Below are 15226 nucleotides of genomic sequence, written 5' to 3'. Positions count from 1 at the left end.
TTAAATCTGCAACTTTTCCCTTTTCACATGCGTCTAGCACAAATTGGCGCGTTTTTTTTGTGTCGGTGCAACAAACTCGACTTTTTACTTCGTCTTGGTCCATAACATCTTCACACCAAGTTTGGGGAAATTCTGTGGAACTCAATTTTGCCTCTGTTTTCACCTGAGGGGGGCGCTGTAGAGCCATTGAGCGACGCAAAAATTACCGCAAAGCCCCTGCCATTCGAGGTGTCAGGCCCTGAAGTTTCATATTAAAAGTCCCTTCCGATTGTTTCCTCACCTCCACATACGAGATGGGGAAAATTCCAATTTTATCTCCCAGCATTCCCTCTGCCCAGTTTTCGTCCACTCTGCGGATCACAGTCAGGATGTCGTCCTGGAAATTCAAAAACAGAGAGAGAGAGAGAGACAAAGTGTTTCAAGGGATTTCAAGGACCATTGGAAACCCTGAGGAGCACATGAATGGTGGGAGACATTAACCTACATGTCAACTTCATCCAAATCAAATCCAAGAACTTTTCAATGACCCATTGAAGGCCATTTTCAAAAACTTTCAAGGCTCTTGACTCATTTTTATAATTCACAAACTTTCAAGGATTTCAAGGACCCATGAGAACCCTTAAGAGAACATGAATGGTGGGAGACATTTACCTTAATATCAACTTCATCCAAAGCAAATCCAAGCACTTTCAATGACCAATGTTTATTTAGTGCTATTTTCAAAAACTTTCAAGGGTCTCAACTTTTTTTTTCAAATTCAAAAACTTTCAAGGGATTTCAAGGACCATTGGAAACCATGAGGAGCACATCAATGGTGGGAGACATTTACATAAATATCAACTTCATCCAAATCAAACATAAGCACTTTCAATGACCCATGTCTATGTAGGGCCATTTTCAAAAACTTTCAAGGGTCTTGACTTTTTTTTCTCCAATTCACAAACTTTCAAGGATTTCAAGGACCCCTGAGGAGCACATGAATGGTGGGAGACATTTACCTAAATATCAACTTCAATTCTTCTTTGCACAAAATCCAAGCACTTTCAATGACCCATGTCTATTTAGTGCTATTTTCAAAAACTTTTAAGGGTCTCAATTTTTTTTTCAAATTCAAAAACTTTCAAGGGATTTCAAGGACCATTGGAAACCCTGAAGAGAACATTAATGGTGGGAGACATTTACCTAAATATCAACTTCATCCAAATCAAAACCAAGCACTTTCAATGACCCATGTCTATTGAGGGCCATTTTCAAAAACTTTCAAGGGTCTTGAATTTTTTTTTTCTCAAATTCACAAACTTTCAAGGATTTCAAGGACCCCTGAGAACCCTGAGGGGCACCTTAATGGTGGGAGACATTTACCTACATGTCAACTTCATCCAAACCAAATCCAAGCACTTTCAATGACCCATGTTTATTTAGTGCTATTTTCAAAAACTTTCAAGGGTCTCAACTTTTTTTTTTCAAATTCAAAAACTTTCAAGGGATTTCAAGGACCATTGGAAACCCTGAAGAGAACATGAATGGTGGTAGACATTTACATAAATATCAACTTCATCCAAATCAAATCCAAGCACTTTCAATGACCCATGTCTATTGAGGGCCATTTTCAAAAACTTTCAAGGGTCTTGACTTTTTTTTTTTTGAATCACAGGGTTGCACAAACTAAAGTTCCTATTCTTATGGAAAGTTTCTTGTAAATTTACCAAACTTTTCCCTCCCATTTACAACCTGAATAAACTGCTACTTCCACATGTGCTTAAGGTATCAAAGACTGAGTCGAGACAGCGTTTTTATCCAAAGGAAACTCGTTTTTTGAACATTTTCAAACAAGTTGTGACAGAATTCAAAGGCACCACAGTGTGAACGTTCAAAGCTGCAAAGAAGACAAAACCACTCCAGCTCATTCCAGACTAATTACAGCTGTTCGTCGGGAACCCTCGCTTGAAATCAACACCGTTTCTGGCGCTCAAGCGCGTTCTAGACTCAGACGCACATAACTCCAGTAAATGAAGGCTTAGAACGACAGTGCGTCACAGTGATGAGAGGTATTTTTGTTTTTTCTGTGGCGACCACGTGGCAGCGGTGTGTGTGTTGGTGTGTGTGTACGCCGCGGCGCTAACTCACCTTAGAGAAGGGCAGACAGTCCTTGTCGGCCTCTTTGTCTTTGAGCTCAAAGTCGTACAGAGCTTTGCACTGAGGCGGCGGCTGAGGCAGCGGCTTGATGACCTGGACAAAGTTGGTGGGGAAGAAGCCGTGGACTCCGCCCATCTCGCCGTGGAACCAGTTCTCGTCCACTTGCCGGCGCAGGACGATGATGTCGCCCTTGCTGAACTTGAGGTCTCCCGGCTCCTTGCCATCGTAGTTGTACAGAGCTTTAGCACAAGGCAGCTGCGGCACAGCCTGCAGGCAGAAAGAGAACAGAGAGAGGGGGTTCATTAATGAATGAAACGGTCTCCAGAGCTAACGATGTGAACGTAGCATCAGTCATGTGACCTTATTCATCAGTCATGTGACCTTATTAATGTAATGGAACAAGGCTACGGAACACAGGTGTTTCCTTCCATGTGTGATCATGTGACTGAAGGTCTAATGTCAGAAAAAGTCCTCACTTTAGGTAAAAGTCCTCACTTTAGGTAAAAAAAAGTCCTCACTTTGCGTAAAAGTCCTCACTTTACATAAAAGTCCTCACTGTATGTAAAAGTCCTTACCTTTTGTAAAAGTCATCACTTTATGAAAAAGTCCTAACCTTAAGTAAAATTCCTAACTTCATGTAAAAGTCCTCACTTTACGTAAAAGTCCTCAACTTATGAAAAAGTCCTCACTTTACGTTAAAGTCCTCACTTTACGTAAAAGTCCTCACTTTACGTAAAAGTCCTCACTTTACGTAAAAGCCCTCACTTTACAAAAAAAGTCCTCACTTTACGTAAAAGCCCTCACCTTATGAAACATCTTTACCTTAGCTAAAAGTCCTCACTTTCTGAAAAAGTCCTAAACTTAAGTATAATTCATAACTTCATGTAAAAGTCCTCACTTTACGTAAAAGTCCTCACTGTATGTAAAAGTCCTTACCTTTTGTAAAAGTCATCACTTTATGAAAAAGTCCTAACCTTAAGTAAAATTCCTAACTTCATGTAAAAGTCCTCACTTTACGTAAAAGTCCTCAACTTATGAAAAAGTCCTCACTTTACGTTAAAGTCCTCACTTTACGTAAAAGTCCTCACTTTACGTAAAAGTCCTCACTTTACGTAAAAGCCCTCACTTTACAAAAAAAGTCCTCACTTTACGTAAAAGCCCTCACCTTATGAAACATCTTTACCTTAGCTAAAAGTCCTCACTTTCTGAAAAAGTCCTAAACTTAAGTATAATTCATAACTTCATGTAAAAGTCCTCACTTTACGTAAAAGTCCTCACTTTACGTTAAAGTCCTCACTTTCTGAACCGAACACACGACCGAAATCTGGTCCCCCTAAAAAAAACGTAGGTCTCGGTTCGCGTGTAAAAGTCCTCACTTTCTGAAAAAGTCCTCACTTTACGTAAAAGCCCTCACCTTATGAAAAACTCTTTACCTTAGGTAAAAGTCCTCACTTTATGAAAAAGTCCAAACCTTTAGTAAAATTCCTAACTTCTTGTAAAAGTCCTCACTTTACGTAAAAGTCCTCACTTTCTGAACCGAACACACGACCGAAATCTGGTCCCCCTAAAAAAACGGAGGTCTCGGTTCGCTCCAAGTGAACCAAACAGAGAAAGCGGACTACAACGCAGGGCATTGTGGGTAAACACAACCCAAACACACGTGCATGAATGAACCAGGCCTAGCGGAGACGACCTGGACCTGGCAGAGCTTTCTGTGCTAAGACGAGGTAAAAAAAAGATGATGATGAGCATGGTGTGTGTGTGTGCGTGTGTGTGTGTGTTCTTGTACTTGCGGCACACTGAGGACCAGTGAGGGTTTTTAACCAACAAAGTGAGGTCAAATTTAGTATGACGTTTTTGTAAAATTTTAGACCAAAAATTTTTCATCAAAATTTTTTTTTAATTTTGGTTGACATAGTATGACGTTTTTATAAAATTTTGGACCAAAAATTTTAAAAGTTTTCCAGCCGTTTTTGCGCTGGCGCTCCACCTGCAGACATGTTATGGTACTGCAACCAGTAGTTCTTTGTAGATGTCATTCATGAAGTAGATATTTGTAATTGTGTTGATTTATAAAGTGGAAATGCTGGTCCTCACTTTGTCAGCAAGTACAAGAATGTGTGTGTGTGTGTGTGTGTGTGTGTGTGTGTGCGCCTGCTTTAGCCTGCAGTCCTAAAAAGAGCCGTTCACAGGGACAGCAGAGCGAGGGCGACGCATCAATGTCCTCCTTTCAGAGTTTGTGTCCATGAGGAAGGCTTTCCGACACAAACACCCCCCCCCCTCCACACACACACACACACACACACACACACACACACACGCACACACACCACCACACATTATTACTACTCTTAGACAGCCTTCAGTGATCATAATCACAAACACACCAAACTCGGCTGTGGAGGTGAAACTGCAGAGTCGACAAGGTGATCCGGAAAAAAAAATGGCAGGAAGTAAGTCAGTAAGAGGGGGGGGGGGGGGGGGAATAGAGATGGGGGGTGGAGTTAAAGCCGAGGCTCTGCAGTCTTGTTAAAGGCTAATGAAGCGTTTAAAGGCTCTGAAGAGAATAAAAGTAGAGAACGAGCCGTGATGTTGAGCCAGGGTGACATTACCCTGCTGCAGAGAACCACACAGAGCCAATCGCTCTCCGTCTCTGCTGCTACAAAAACATGGGGGTGGATGGTGGTGGATGGTGGTGGATGGGGATCTGTGCCTCCCTTCAGGGGGGGAAACCCAGTCCTGGCACAGAGCTGCGTGATGAACACGCAAAATTTTATTTTAAAGTTTTGTTTCCAGACCAAAAAAAAACTGGTTTAAGCTACAATCGTAAAAGTCGGCACAAACTGAAGCTTCCTTAAGACGGGATCGACTCATGAAGTCAGTGTCACTTTAACGTTCTTCAACGACGTCTTTTAAGAACTCGTTCTTTATGTCGCTGAAAAACTTTGTAAAGTTTGTAAACCACTCGCTCTCCCACACCAAAGCCCAAAGAGAAAATCAGTGATTTTAGCTCACGGGGACACAGGAACTGCTGGTCTACTGCTGCCTCGTGTGGTCACTTTGTGTCACTGAGGTCAATCTGAACAAAGGATTTTAAAAGCCTAAGTGACAAAATAAGACATTGTAAGTTGGTGATGGAGGCAGCAGTGGATCAACAACTCCTGTGAACTCCTGTGTCTCTGTGATGTTAAAATCACTGGTTTACTCTATGGACTTTGGTGTGGGAGAGTGAGTGGTTTACAAACTTCAGTTTCCTGTTGTTAAAGTCTGTCTAACAGTGAAGATAAAGACTTGAACGTGTGTTTTTCAGATGTCGTAGACTTAAACTGACGTAGATTTTATGAGACAAATCTTTTGTTAAGCGGCTAAAATCAGTTTTTCTTCACTCAAAAAGGAGCCACACCAAACCTCATAGAGAAAATCAGTGATTTTAGCCCATGGGGGAAACAGGAGCTGCCGGTCCACTGCTGCCTCGTGTGGTCACTTTGTGTCACTGAGGCATGACAAAATAAGACATTGGAAGTTAGTGATGGAGGCAGCAGTGGATCAACAACTCCTGTGAACTCCTGTGTCTCTGTGATGTTAAAATCACTGATTTTCTCTATGGGCTTTGGTGTGGGAGAGTGAGTGGTTTACAAACTTCAGTTTCCTGTTGGCAAAGTCTGTCTAACAATGAAGATAAAGACATGAACATGGTGTTTAGATAATGTAGACTTAACCTGTCGTGAATTTTACTCTGAGAGTGTTTTGTTATGCGGCTAAAATCAGTTTTTCTTCACTCACTCTCCCACACCAAATCCCATAGAGAAAATCAGTGATTTTAGCCCATAGGGAAACAGGAGCTGCTGGTCTACTGCTGCCTCGTGTGGTCACTTTGTGTCACTGAGGTTAATCTGAACCAAGGTTTTCAAAAGCCGAATTGACAAAATAAGACATTGGAAGTTAATGATGGAGGCAGCAGTGGATCAACAACTCCTGTGAACTCCTGTGTCTCTGTGATGTTAAAATCACTGGTTTTCTCTATGGGCTTTGGTGTGGGAGAGTGAGTGAACGTACACATCACGTCTTTCCTATTAGATTATAACCCTGAACAAATTCACTCATAACAAAGTCACATTTCCCTTTTTCCACCCCCCCCCCCTCTCTCAGCCGGTGTTTGATCTCCCTTCACTGGCCTCATAAAAGAGCGGCTGTCAGAGTGGAGGTAGATTTTCATGTTTCACTCGGCTTAACATCAAGAGAGAGAGAGAGAGAGAGAGAGACACTGACTCCAGGGCAAAACCTGAGCCGAGTGGTGACTGTGGGGGTTAATATCCGGGTTTGCATCCATGGAAACGCTGCTGTTGTGGCTGCAGTGGACCTGCATACAGGAGAAGCAGCCGTCCTGAGAGGACACAGAGGCTTTCTTTGGCTTTTTCACGCTGAAAGAAGGACACGTAGGTGCTCTTGAAACAATGACATCGACTATAAACGTGGTCAAAACTCCACTATGACACAGTTGATGTCTAGAAAATTCCAAAAACTATGGACCGGGGATCTGTGCAGCCGAGACTCGTCTTATCCTTCGTAACTGCTATTACTACTTTGATTTATTTATCTATTCACTTACTTTAACGTGCTTATTTACTTATGCATACATTTTTTTCATCCGTTACTATTTACAAGTGAGTTTTCCTCACTTTTTTCATTTATTTCCGATGTTTTAATAAGTTTTTATCCCTCTTCAAACACTGGTTCACATATATACTATATTTGTTCATGTCAACACATTAAATAAAACATTTTTAACCTACACTATGATTATCGGAAAGTCTTTCCAGATTTTACACTACGATTATCGGAAAGTATCTCCCGAATTTTTACGACGCTATGATTATCGGAAAGATTTTACAATACGATTATCAGAAAGTATTTCCAGACTTTTTACGACGCTATGATTATCGGAAAGATTTTACGATACGATTATCGGAAAGTATTTCCAGACTTTTAACGACGCTATGATTATCGGAAAGATTTTATGCTACGATTATCGGAAAGTTTTTCCAGGTTTTTTACGACGCTATTATTATCGGAAAGATTTTACGCTACGATTATCGGAAAGTTTTTACTTTACCATTATTGAGAAGATTTTACACTACGATTATCTTAAAGATTTTACGCTACGATTATCGGAAAGATTTAACGTTACGATTATCGGAAAGTCTTTCCAGATTTTACAACGCTATGATTATCGGAAAGATTTTACGCTACGATTATCGGAAAGTTTTTACTTTACCATTATTGAGAAGATTTTACACTACGATTATCGTAAAGATTTTACGCTACGATTATCGGAAAGTCTTTCCAGATTTTTTACGACGCTATGATTATCGGAAAGATTTTACGCTACGATTATCAGAAGTCTTTCCAGATTTCGCAACGCTATGATTTATCGGAAAGATTTTACGCAACGATTATCGTAAAGTTTTTACTTTACCATTATTGGGAAGATTTAACACTACGATTATCGTAAAGATTTTACGCTATGATTATCGGAAAGTCTTTCCAGATTTTACACTACGATTATCGGAAAGTATTTCTTCCTTTTTGACGACGCTATGATTATCGGAAAGATTTTACGCTACGATTATCGGAAAGATTTTACGCTACGATTATCGGAAAGTCTTTCCAGATTTTTTACGACGGTATGACTATCGTAAAGATTTTACGCTACGATTATCGGAAAGTTTTTACTTTACCATTATTGAGAAGATTTTAAACTACGATTATCGTAAAGATTTTACGCTACGATTATCGGAAAGTCTTTCCAGATTTTATGTCACGATTATCGGAAAGTCTTTGCAGATTTTACACTACGATTATCGGAAAGATTTTACACTACGCTTATCGGAATGTCTTTCCAGATTTTACACTACGATTATCGGAAAGCCTTTGCAGATTTTACACTACGATTATCGGAAAGTCTTTGCAGATTTTACACTAAGATTTTTGTAAAGATTTTACTTTACCATTTTTGGAAAGATTTTGCTTTACGATTATTGGAAAGATTTTACACTACAATTATCGGAAAAGTTTTTACTTTACCATTTCTGGAAAGATTTTGCTTTACGATTATTGGAAAGATTTTACGCTAGGATTATTGGAAATTTTTTACTATTTAATATTTTACTACATTTATTACACAGTATTAAGTGTAAATGTAAAAAGTATTTGTTGACCTCTTATTTTCAGGTGTAGGTTAAACGATGACGGATCACTATGATTATAACTCAACAAATGCACAATTATAGCGCTGGACACGTTAACGCCGTTAGCGCTAACGCACATTAACGCATGACACGTTGCGACGATGTCAGTCGATGACGACTGACTGGAAAAAGACGCTCATGACGTCATGTTTACGTGCCACGGCACCGTTTACCAGTTAGCTCCTTTAGCTCCGTTAGCAATAGCCAACAGTGGAAATGGAGCGGTCCGTTTAATAGAGGAAAAGAGCAGCGCTACAAATAACCAGCGTACCCGTGTACTGCGTATGTGTGCCTCTGTTTTTAAAGTTTAGCGTTACTTTAGAGACTCATTTTAACAATCGGGAGTCACGTAAACATGACGCCACGCGCGTCTTTTTCCAGTCTGTCATGGATGCATATCGCGCGTTAACATCTGTATTGAGTGTAAACGTTAGCAATTGTTGACCAATTATTTTCAGGTGTAGGTTAAACATGACAATCAATCACTAGGATTATAACTCAATAAATGTACAATTATACCATCGCTGGGCTCGTTAACGCCGTTAGCGCTAACGCACAATAACGCGTGACACGTTTCCATGGCGGCTGACCGGAAAAAGACGAGCGTGACGTCATGTTTACGCGTCGCGGCACCGGAGTCCAGGCACCGTTTACCAGTTAGCTTCGTTAGCCTACAGTGGAACTGGAGCGGTCCGTTTGTTGCGCCTCTGTTTTTAACGTTTAGCGTTACTTTAGAGACTCATTTTAACAACCGGGAGTCACTTAAACATGACGTCACGTGCGTCTTTTTCAAGTCTGTCGTCATGGAAACGCGTTGCGCACTAACGTTGATGCCGGTAAGGCGATTAACACCTATAGATTGAAGCAGAATTCATTATCAAATCGTTTTGAATCGAATCGTAGCCCCAAAAATCGGAATCAAATGGAATTGTGAGACATTGAGTGAGTCGGTGTGTGTCTGCGCTGGTGTCTCTGTGATGTCGTCACTGTCAAACCTCCCGACACCTTTGACTCATCTGGAGCTGTTGTTTCCCTTCTCGCTCTGTGACAAAAGACAAACTTGCACTCTCTGGTTTCTATGGAAACACCACATACTGTAGGAGGGCGTGTGTGTGTGTGTGTGTGTTTTTGGGGGGGCTATTTATGGGTCTCTTGACAGCGCTGCGAGTCTTGGGAGACTTAGAAGCCTCGTAGGGTGAAGCGATCGCGACGAGGCTAAATAACACACACACAATCCCATCATGCAACACTCACAACACGACAAAAACGACACCATTTTGGCAGGAAACCAAAGTGATCATAGCCATAATGAACAGTAGGGGTGGGAATCTTTCACCCTCTCACGATTCGATACCGATTTTTGGGGCTACGATTCGATCCAAAACGAATCGATTCATAATTATTTCTGCTTCGATCTATAACGCGGCGCGTTTCCATGACAACAGACGGGAAAAACACAAAGATCAACATCCCTACAGGTACGCTGGTTATTTGTAGCGCTGCTATTTTCCTTTAACAAACAGACCGCTCCAGTTCCACTGTAGGCTAACGCTAACGGAGCTAACGCAGCTAATGGAGCCAACTGGTAAACGGAGCCTGGACTCCGGTACTCGCGGCGCGTACGCATGACGTCACGCGTGTCTTTTTCCGGTCAGTCGTCATGGAAACGTGTTAATGTGCGTTAGCGCTAACGTGCCCAGCGCTAGCATAACTGTACATTTATTGAGTTATAATCATAGTGATCGTCATGTGTAACCTACACCTGAATTAAAGAGGTCAACAAATGCTAACATTTACACTTAATACAGATGTTAACGCGCGACATGCATTCATGACGACTGACCGGAGAAAGACGCGAGTGGCGTCATGTTTACGTGACTCCCGATTGTTAAAATTTGTCTCTAAAGTAACGCTAACCTTTAAAAACAGAGGCACACATACGCAGTAAACACGGGTACGCTGGTTATTTGTAGCACTGCTATTTTCCTTTAACAAACAGACCGCTCCAGTTCCACTGTAGGCTAACGCTAACGGAGCTAAAGGAGCTAACGCAGCGAATGGAGCCAACTGGTAAACGGAGCCTGGACTCTGGTGCCGCAGCACGTAAACATGACGTAACGCGTGTCTTTTTCCGTTCAGTCGTCATGGAAACGTGTCATGCGTTAATGTGCGTTAGCGCTAACGGCGTTAACGTGCCCAGCGCTAGCATAACTGTACATTTATTGAGTTATAATCATAGTGATCGTCATGTGTAACCTACACCTGAAAAAAAGAGGTCAACAAATGCTTACATTTACACTTAATACAGGTGTTAACGCGCGACATACATTCATGACGACTGACAGGAAAAAGACAGGCGTGGTGTCATGTTTACGTGACTCCCGATTGTTAAAATGAGTCTCTAAAGTAACGCTAAACTTTAAAAACAGAGGCACACATACGCAGTACACAGGTACGCTAGTTATTTGTAGCGCTGCACTTTTCCTCTAATAAACAGACTCCAGCTCCAGTTCCACTTTAGGCACGCTAACCGGCGCTAAAGGAGCTAACGCAGCTAACATTTAGACACAAACGGAGAGGGGGGAAAGACGTCGTGAGCCGGATGACCGATGAGCCAACAGGAGGACGTTTGGCCAGATCACAAAAAGACCCTGACGACGACAGAGGTGAATCGCTGCTATAAAACACGCTCAAAGTAAGCGGAGAAAACAAAAACCATGGAGTCAGGTACAGAATCCAATGCTAACTAACTCACAGGGTGAGGGTGCTTGACCTTTGACACCCTGGACAGTCCATCACTCGTCCATCGCAGCGCCACATAGAGACAAACAACCGTTCACTCCAGACTTTTTAATGTCCGGAAAATAACTTTCAACAATTCCATACTTTTTTTAGGACTTTCAAGAACTGCACAATCTCCCTGTGCTCGACTGGACTGGAGCCTCAGACATATTCAGTCTTTGAGCTCTGAGGCTTCACAGTGAACTGTGGCAGCTCGAAACAGGCAGAAGATTTCCCTGCCAACAAACAGAACATGAGGAAACGAGGGGGAAACCGACCGTCTCAACGTTCTAAACAAAACCCCCCAGTAAAACACAGCTTTACAGCTCATTTATCACCAAGAACGATTCCACACAAGTAACGTTGAGTGTTTTCAGCAGGATTTTCCCACTCTTTGGTGTGTTGAGGACAGACAAACAGGTCTGTGTGTTTATCTGTGATCACGTCACTACATACAAAGTTCACTCCACTGCTCCACACTGAGCTCACATTTCCTGCTCCTCACCACCACCCTATCACATCTGCACTTTGACTAGGGGAGGAGGAGCCGACAGGCTCCGCCCACTGCAACAAACAAGCTCAAGCTGGTTCCTCTTGTGAGAAAGAGAAAGTCAGACGGTGAAATGGCGCAGGCAGGAGTTCAGCTGCAGAGAGAAACTTTCTCTTGTTCCATCTGTTTGGATCTTCTGAAGGATCCGGTGACTCTGAGCTGTGGACACAGCTTCTGTATGAACTGTATTAAAGGCCACTGGGACTCTGAGGACGTGAGGAGGATCTACAGCTGTCCTCAGTGTAGAAAGGCCTTCACACCGAGGCCTGACCTGTTAAAAAACGTCATGTTAGCAGAGTTAGTGGAGGAGCTGAAGAAGACTGGACTCCACGCTGCTCTTGCTCATCACTGCTATGCTGGAGCTGAAGATGTGGCCTGTGACGTCTGCACTGGGAGGAAACTGAAAGCTCTCAAGTCCTGTTTGGTTTGTTTGGCCTCTTACTGTGAGGAACATCTCCAGCCTCATCATCAATCACCTGCATTTAAGAAACACAAGCTGGTGGAGCCCTCCAAGAACCTCCAGGAGAACATCTGCCCTCATCACGGTAAGATGATGGACTTGTTCTGCCGCACTGATCAGCAGTGTATCTGTTATCTCTGCTCTGTGGACCAACACAAAGACCACGACACAGTCACAGCTGCAGCAGAGAGGAAGGAGAAGCAGAGAGAGCTGGATCTGAGTCAAGAAGAAGTCCAGCAGAGAGTCCAGGACATAGACAGAGACGTGAAGGTGCTTCAACAGGAGGTGAAGGCTCTCACTGTCTCTGCTGATAAAGCTGAGAAGGACACAGACGAGGTCTTCACTGAGACGATGAATCTCCTGCAGAAAAAACACTCTGAGGTGAAGCAGCAGATCAGATCCAAGAAGGAAACTGAAGTGAGTCGAGTCAGAGACGCTGAGAAGAAGCTTCAGCAGGAGAAGACTGAGCTGAAGAAGAGAGAAGCTGAACTGAAGCAGCTCTCACTCACACACGACCACAGCCAGTTTCTCCTCAACTACGGCTCACTGTCAGCACTCAGTCCATCTACACACTCGTCCACCATCAACGTCCGTCCTCTGAGACACTTTGAGGACGTGACAGCAGCTGTGGCAGAGCTCAGAGATCTACTGAAGGACGTCCTGACCCAGACGTGGACAAACATCTCACTGGCTGTGGATGAAGCAGATGTTTTACTGACAGAACCAAACACCAGAGCCGAGTTCTTCAGATATTCACAGGAAATCAAACTGGATCCAAACACAGTAAACAAACGTCTGTTTTTATCTGAGGGAAACAGAAAAGTGACATTGATGAAGGAAGTTCAGTTTTATCCTGATCACACAGACAGATTCACTTATTATTATCAGATCATGAGTAAAGAGAGTCTGAGTGGACGTTGTTACTGGGAGGTGGAGTGGACAGGAAGAGGAGTTTCTGTAGCAGTGACGTACAAGAACATCAGAAGATCAGGGAGTTCAGATGAATGTGTATTTGGATTCAATGACAAATCTTGGGCTTTAGATTGTGACCAAAACAGTTGTTATTTTCGACACAACAGCATCGTGACTAAAGTCTCAGATGTTGTCGTCTCCAGAGTGGGAGTTTACCTGGACCACAGAGCAGGTCTTCTGTCCTTCTACAGAGTCTCTGACACCATGACTCTGATCCACAGAGTCCAGACCACGTTTACTCAGCCTCTCTATGCTGGAGTCGGGCTTTATAATCCACCTGGACACACAGCTGAGTTCTGTAAACTCAAATAGACTTGAGTTCTTTCAGGAGCAGTGAGTTCAACTCTGCTGTCAATCAAACAGTGTGGGCGTGTCCTTGAGTTTGTTTTTGTCTCTATAATCACATGTAACATGTGTCTCTGTGATAGAACTCATCATCATCATCATCATCATCATCATGATTTGTTCTTTTCTTTTCTGTCAAAGTGATTTAAAGACATAAGAAATAAGTATCTATCCATTCTTGATTATTGTAGTAAATCATCATGTTCTCAGTAGTTTGTTTTAATCAACCAGATTATTTAATCCAGGTTTGAGATTGTAGTGAAACAAAGTGATTTAAATAATAAAAAACATCATAAATATCTTTGTTATCTTTGTTTCTGTCCCTGAGTCTCGATAAGATAAGATCGTCCTTTCACAGCAGATAAAAACAACAACAAGTTAGAAAATAGACATAGAAATAAGGATTAAATATGTGCAAGAAAAACAATATTACTTATCTGGACAAGAGGGGATTAAGAATTAGGATGATCATTTACAATTACAGTAAAAAAAAAAAATGTGTTGTGTATAGTGTTTGATAAAAAAACAAATATAGTTATGATATTTTCATAATCAATACTGAATCTTTCAGTATTTTTTTGTCTCTCACACACACACACACACACACACACACACACACACACACACACACACACACACACACACACACACACACACACACACACACACACACACACACTGTGTCAATATCTTCAAACAACACTTTTTAAGAATCAAATAAAACATACATTTAATCATTCAAAAATATTGTATTTTATTGTTTGAAAACACACTTGACAAGTGAGGGAGCGCAAAACAACAAGTGAGGGAGAGCCAAAAAATCAGGGAGCGCAAAAAACCAGGGAGCACAAACAACAAGTGAGGGAGCGCAAAAAACAAATCATGGCGCACAAACACCAAGAAAGGGCGCACAGACAACAAGTGAGGGAGCGCAAACAAGTAAGGGAGTGCAAACAAATCAGGGAGCGCAAACAACAAGTAAGGGAGCGCAAACAAGTAAGGGAGCGCAAATAACAAGTAAGGGAGCGGAAACAACAAGTAAGGGAGCGCAAACAACAAGTAAGGGAGCGCAAACAAGTAAGGGAGCGCAAACAACAAGTAAGGGAGCGCAAACAACAAGTAAGGGAGCGCAAACAACAAGTAAGGGAGCGCAAACAACAAGTGAGGGAGCGCAGACAACAAGTGAGGGAGCGCAAACAACACGTGAGGGAGCGCAAACAACAAGTAAGGGAGCGCAGACAACAAGTAAAGGAGCGCAGACAACAAATCAGGGAGCGTTAAGAACAAGAGAGGGAGCGCAAAGAACAAGTGAGGGAGCGCAAACAAAAAATCAAGGAGTGCAAAGAATCAGTGAGGGAGCGCAAAAAACAAATGTATTTTCAAACAATAAAATACAATATTTTTCACTGATATTTGCTTCTTCAAAAGTGTTGTCGTCATAAATATCGACTCAAATCTAATTCCATAAATTTTATAAAAGACGAGACAGGAACGGATGAGCCACTGGATTTAATTAAGACGTAAAAATGTCGGCGTAATCACAAAAATGAAACAGATTGAAAGGTTTGGGAACAGAACAGGAGTTTAAAAGTAAAAAAACAAAAAACAAAAGAGAGACAGGCTTATTTAATAACGTGGATCATCGGTGAGGAGAGGTGATGCCCACAGGAAGTCAGCCTGTATCTAAGCTACAGAGGGATTAGCTCACAAATGTCACAGTGTCCATTGAGCAGC

The 15226-nt window shown here is 42.1% G+C and overlaps 2 protein-coding genes across 2 annotated transcripts in view; one reads left to right on the top strand and one right to left on the bottom strand.

Annotated features, from left to right (window-relative positions):
* Positions 1-15226, bottom strand: part of sh3rf1 (SH3 domain containing ring finger 1) — a gene marked incomplete at both ends in the record, with an annotated part of 46425 nt that overhangs the window by 14066 nt on the left and 17133 nt on the right. The window contains 2 exons of the mRNA XM_083887693.1: positions 281-376; positions 2128-2403. Coding sequence (XP_083743819.1) covers positions 281-376; positions 2128-2403 — 372 coding nt within the window. The remainder of the gene's footprint in view (positions 1-280; positions 377-2127; positions 2404-15226) is intronic.
* On the top strand, positions 11789-13653 carry LOC310925690 (tripartite motif-containing protein 16-like; the record flags this gene model as incomplete). Its single annotated transcript, XM_083887696.1, has 1 exon — positions 11789-13653. One exon carries the CDS (start codon positions 11789-11791, stop codon positions 13457-13459), a length of 1671 nt encoding a protein of 556 aa, XP_083743822.1. The 3' UTR covers positions 13460-13653.

This window comes from Microchirus variegatus, assembly GCF_963457635.1.
Source record: "Microchirus variegatus genome assembly, chromosome: 4".
In the NCBI taxonomy this organism is placed as follows: Eukaryota; Metazoa; Chordata; class Actinopteri; order Pleuronectiformes; family Soleidae; genus Microchirus; species Microchirus variegatus.
The sequence above is the reverse complement of the archived record's forward strand: the minus strand, read 5'-3'. Positions and strand labels throughout refer to the sequence as shown.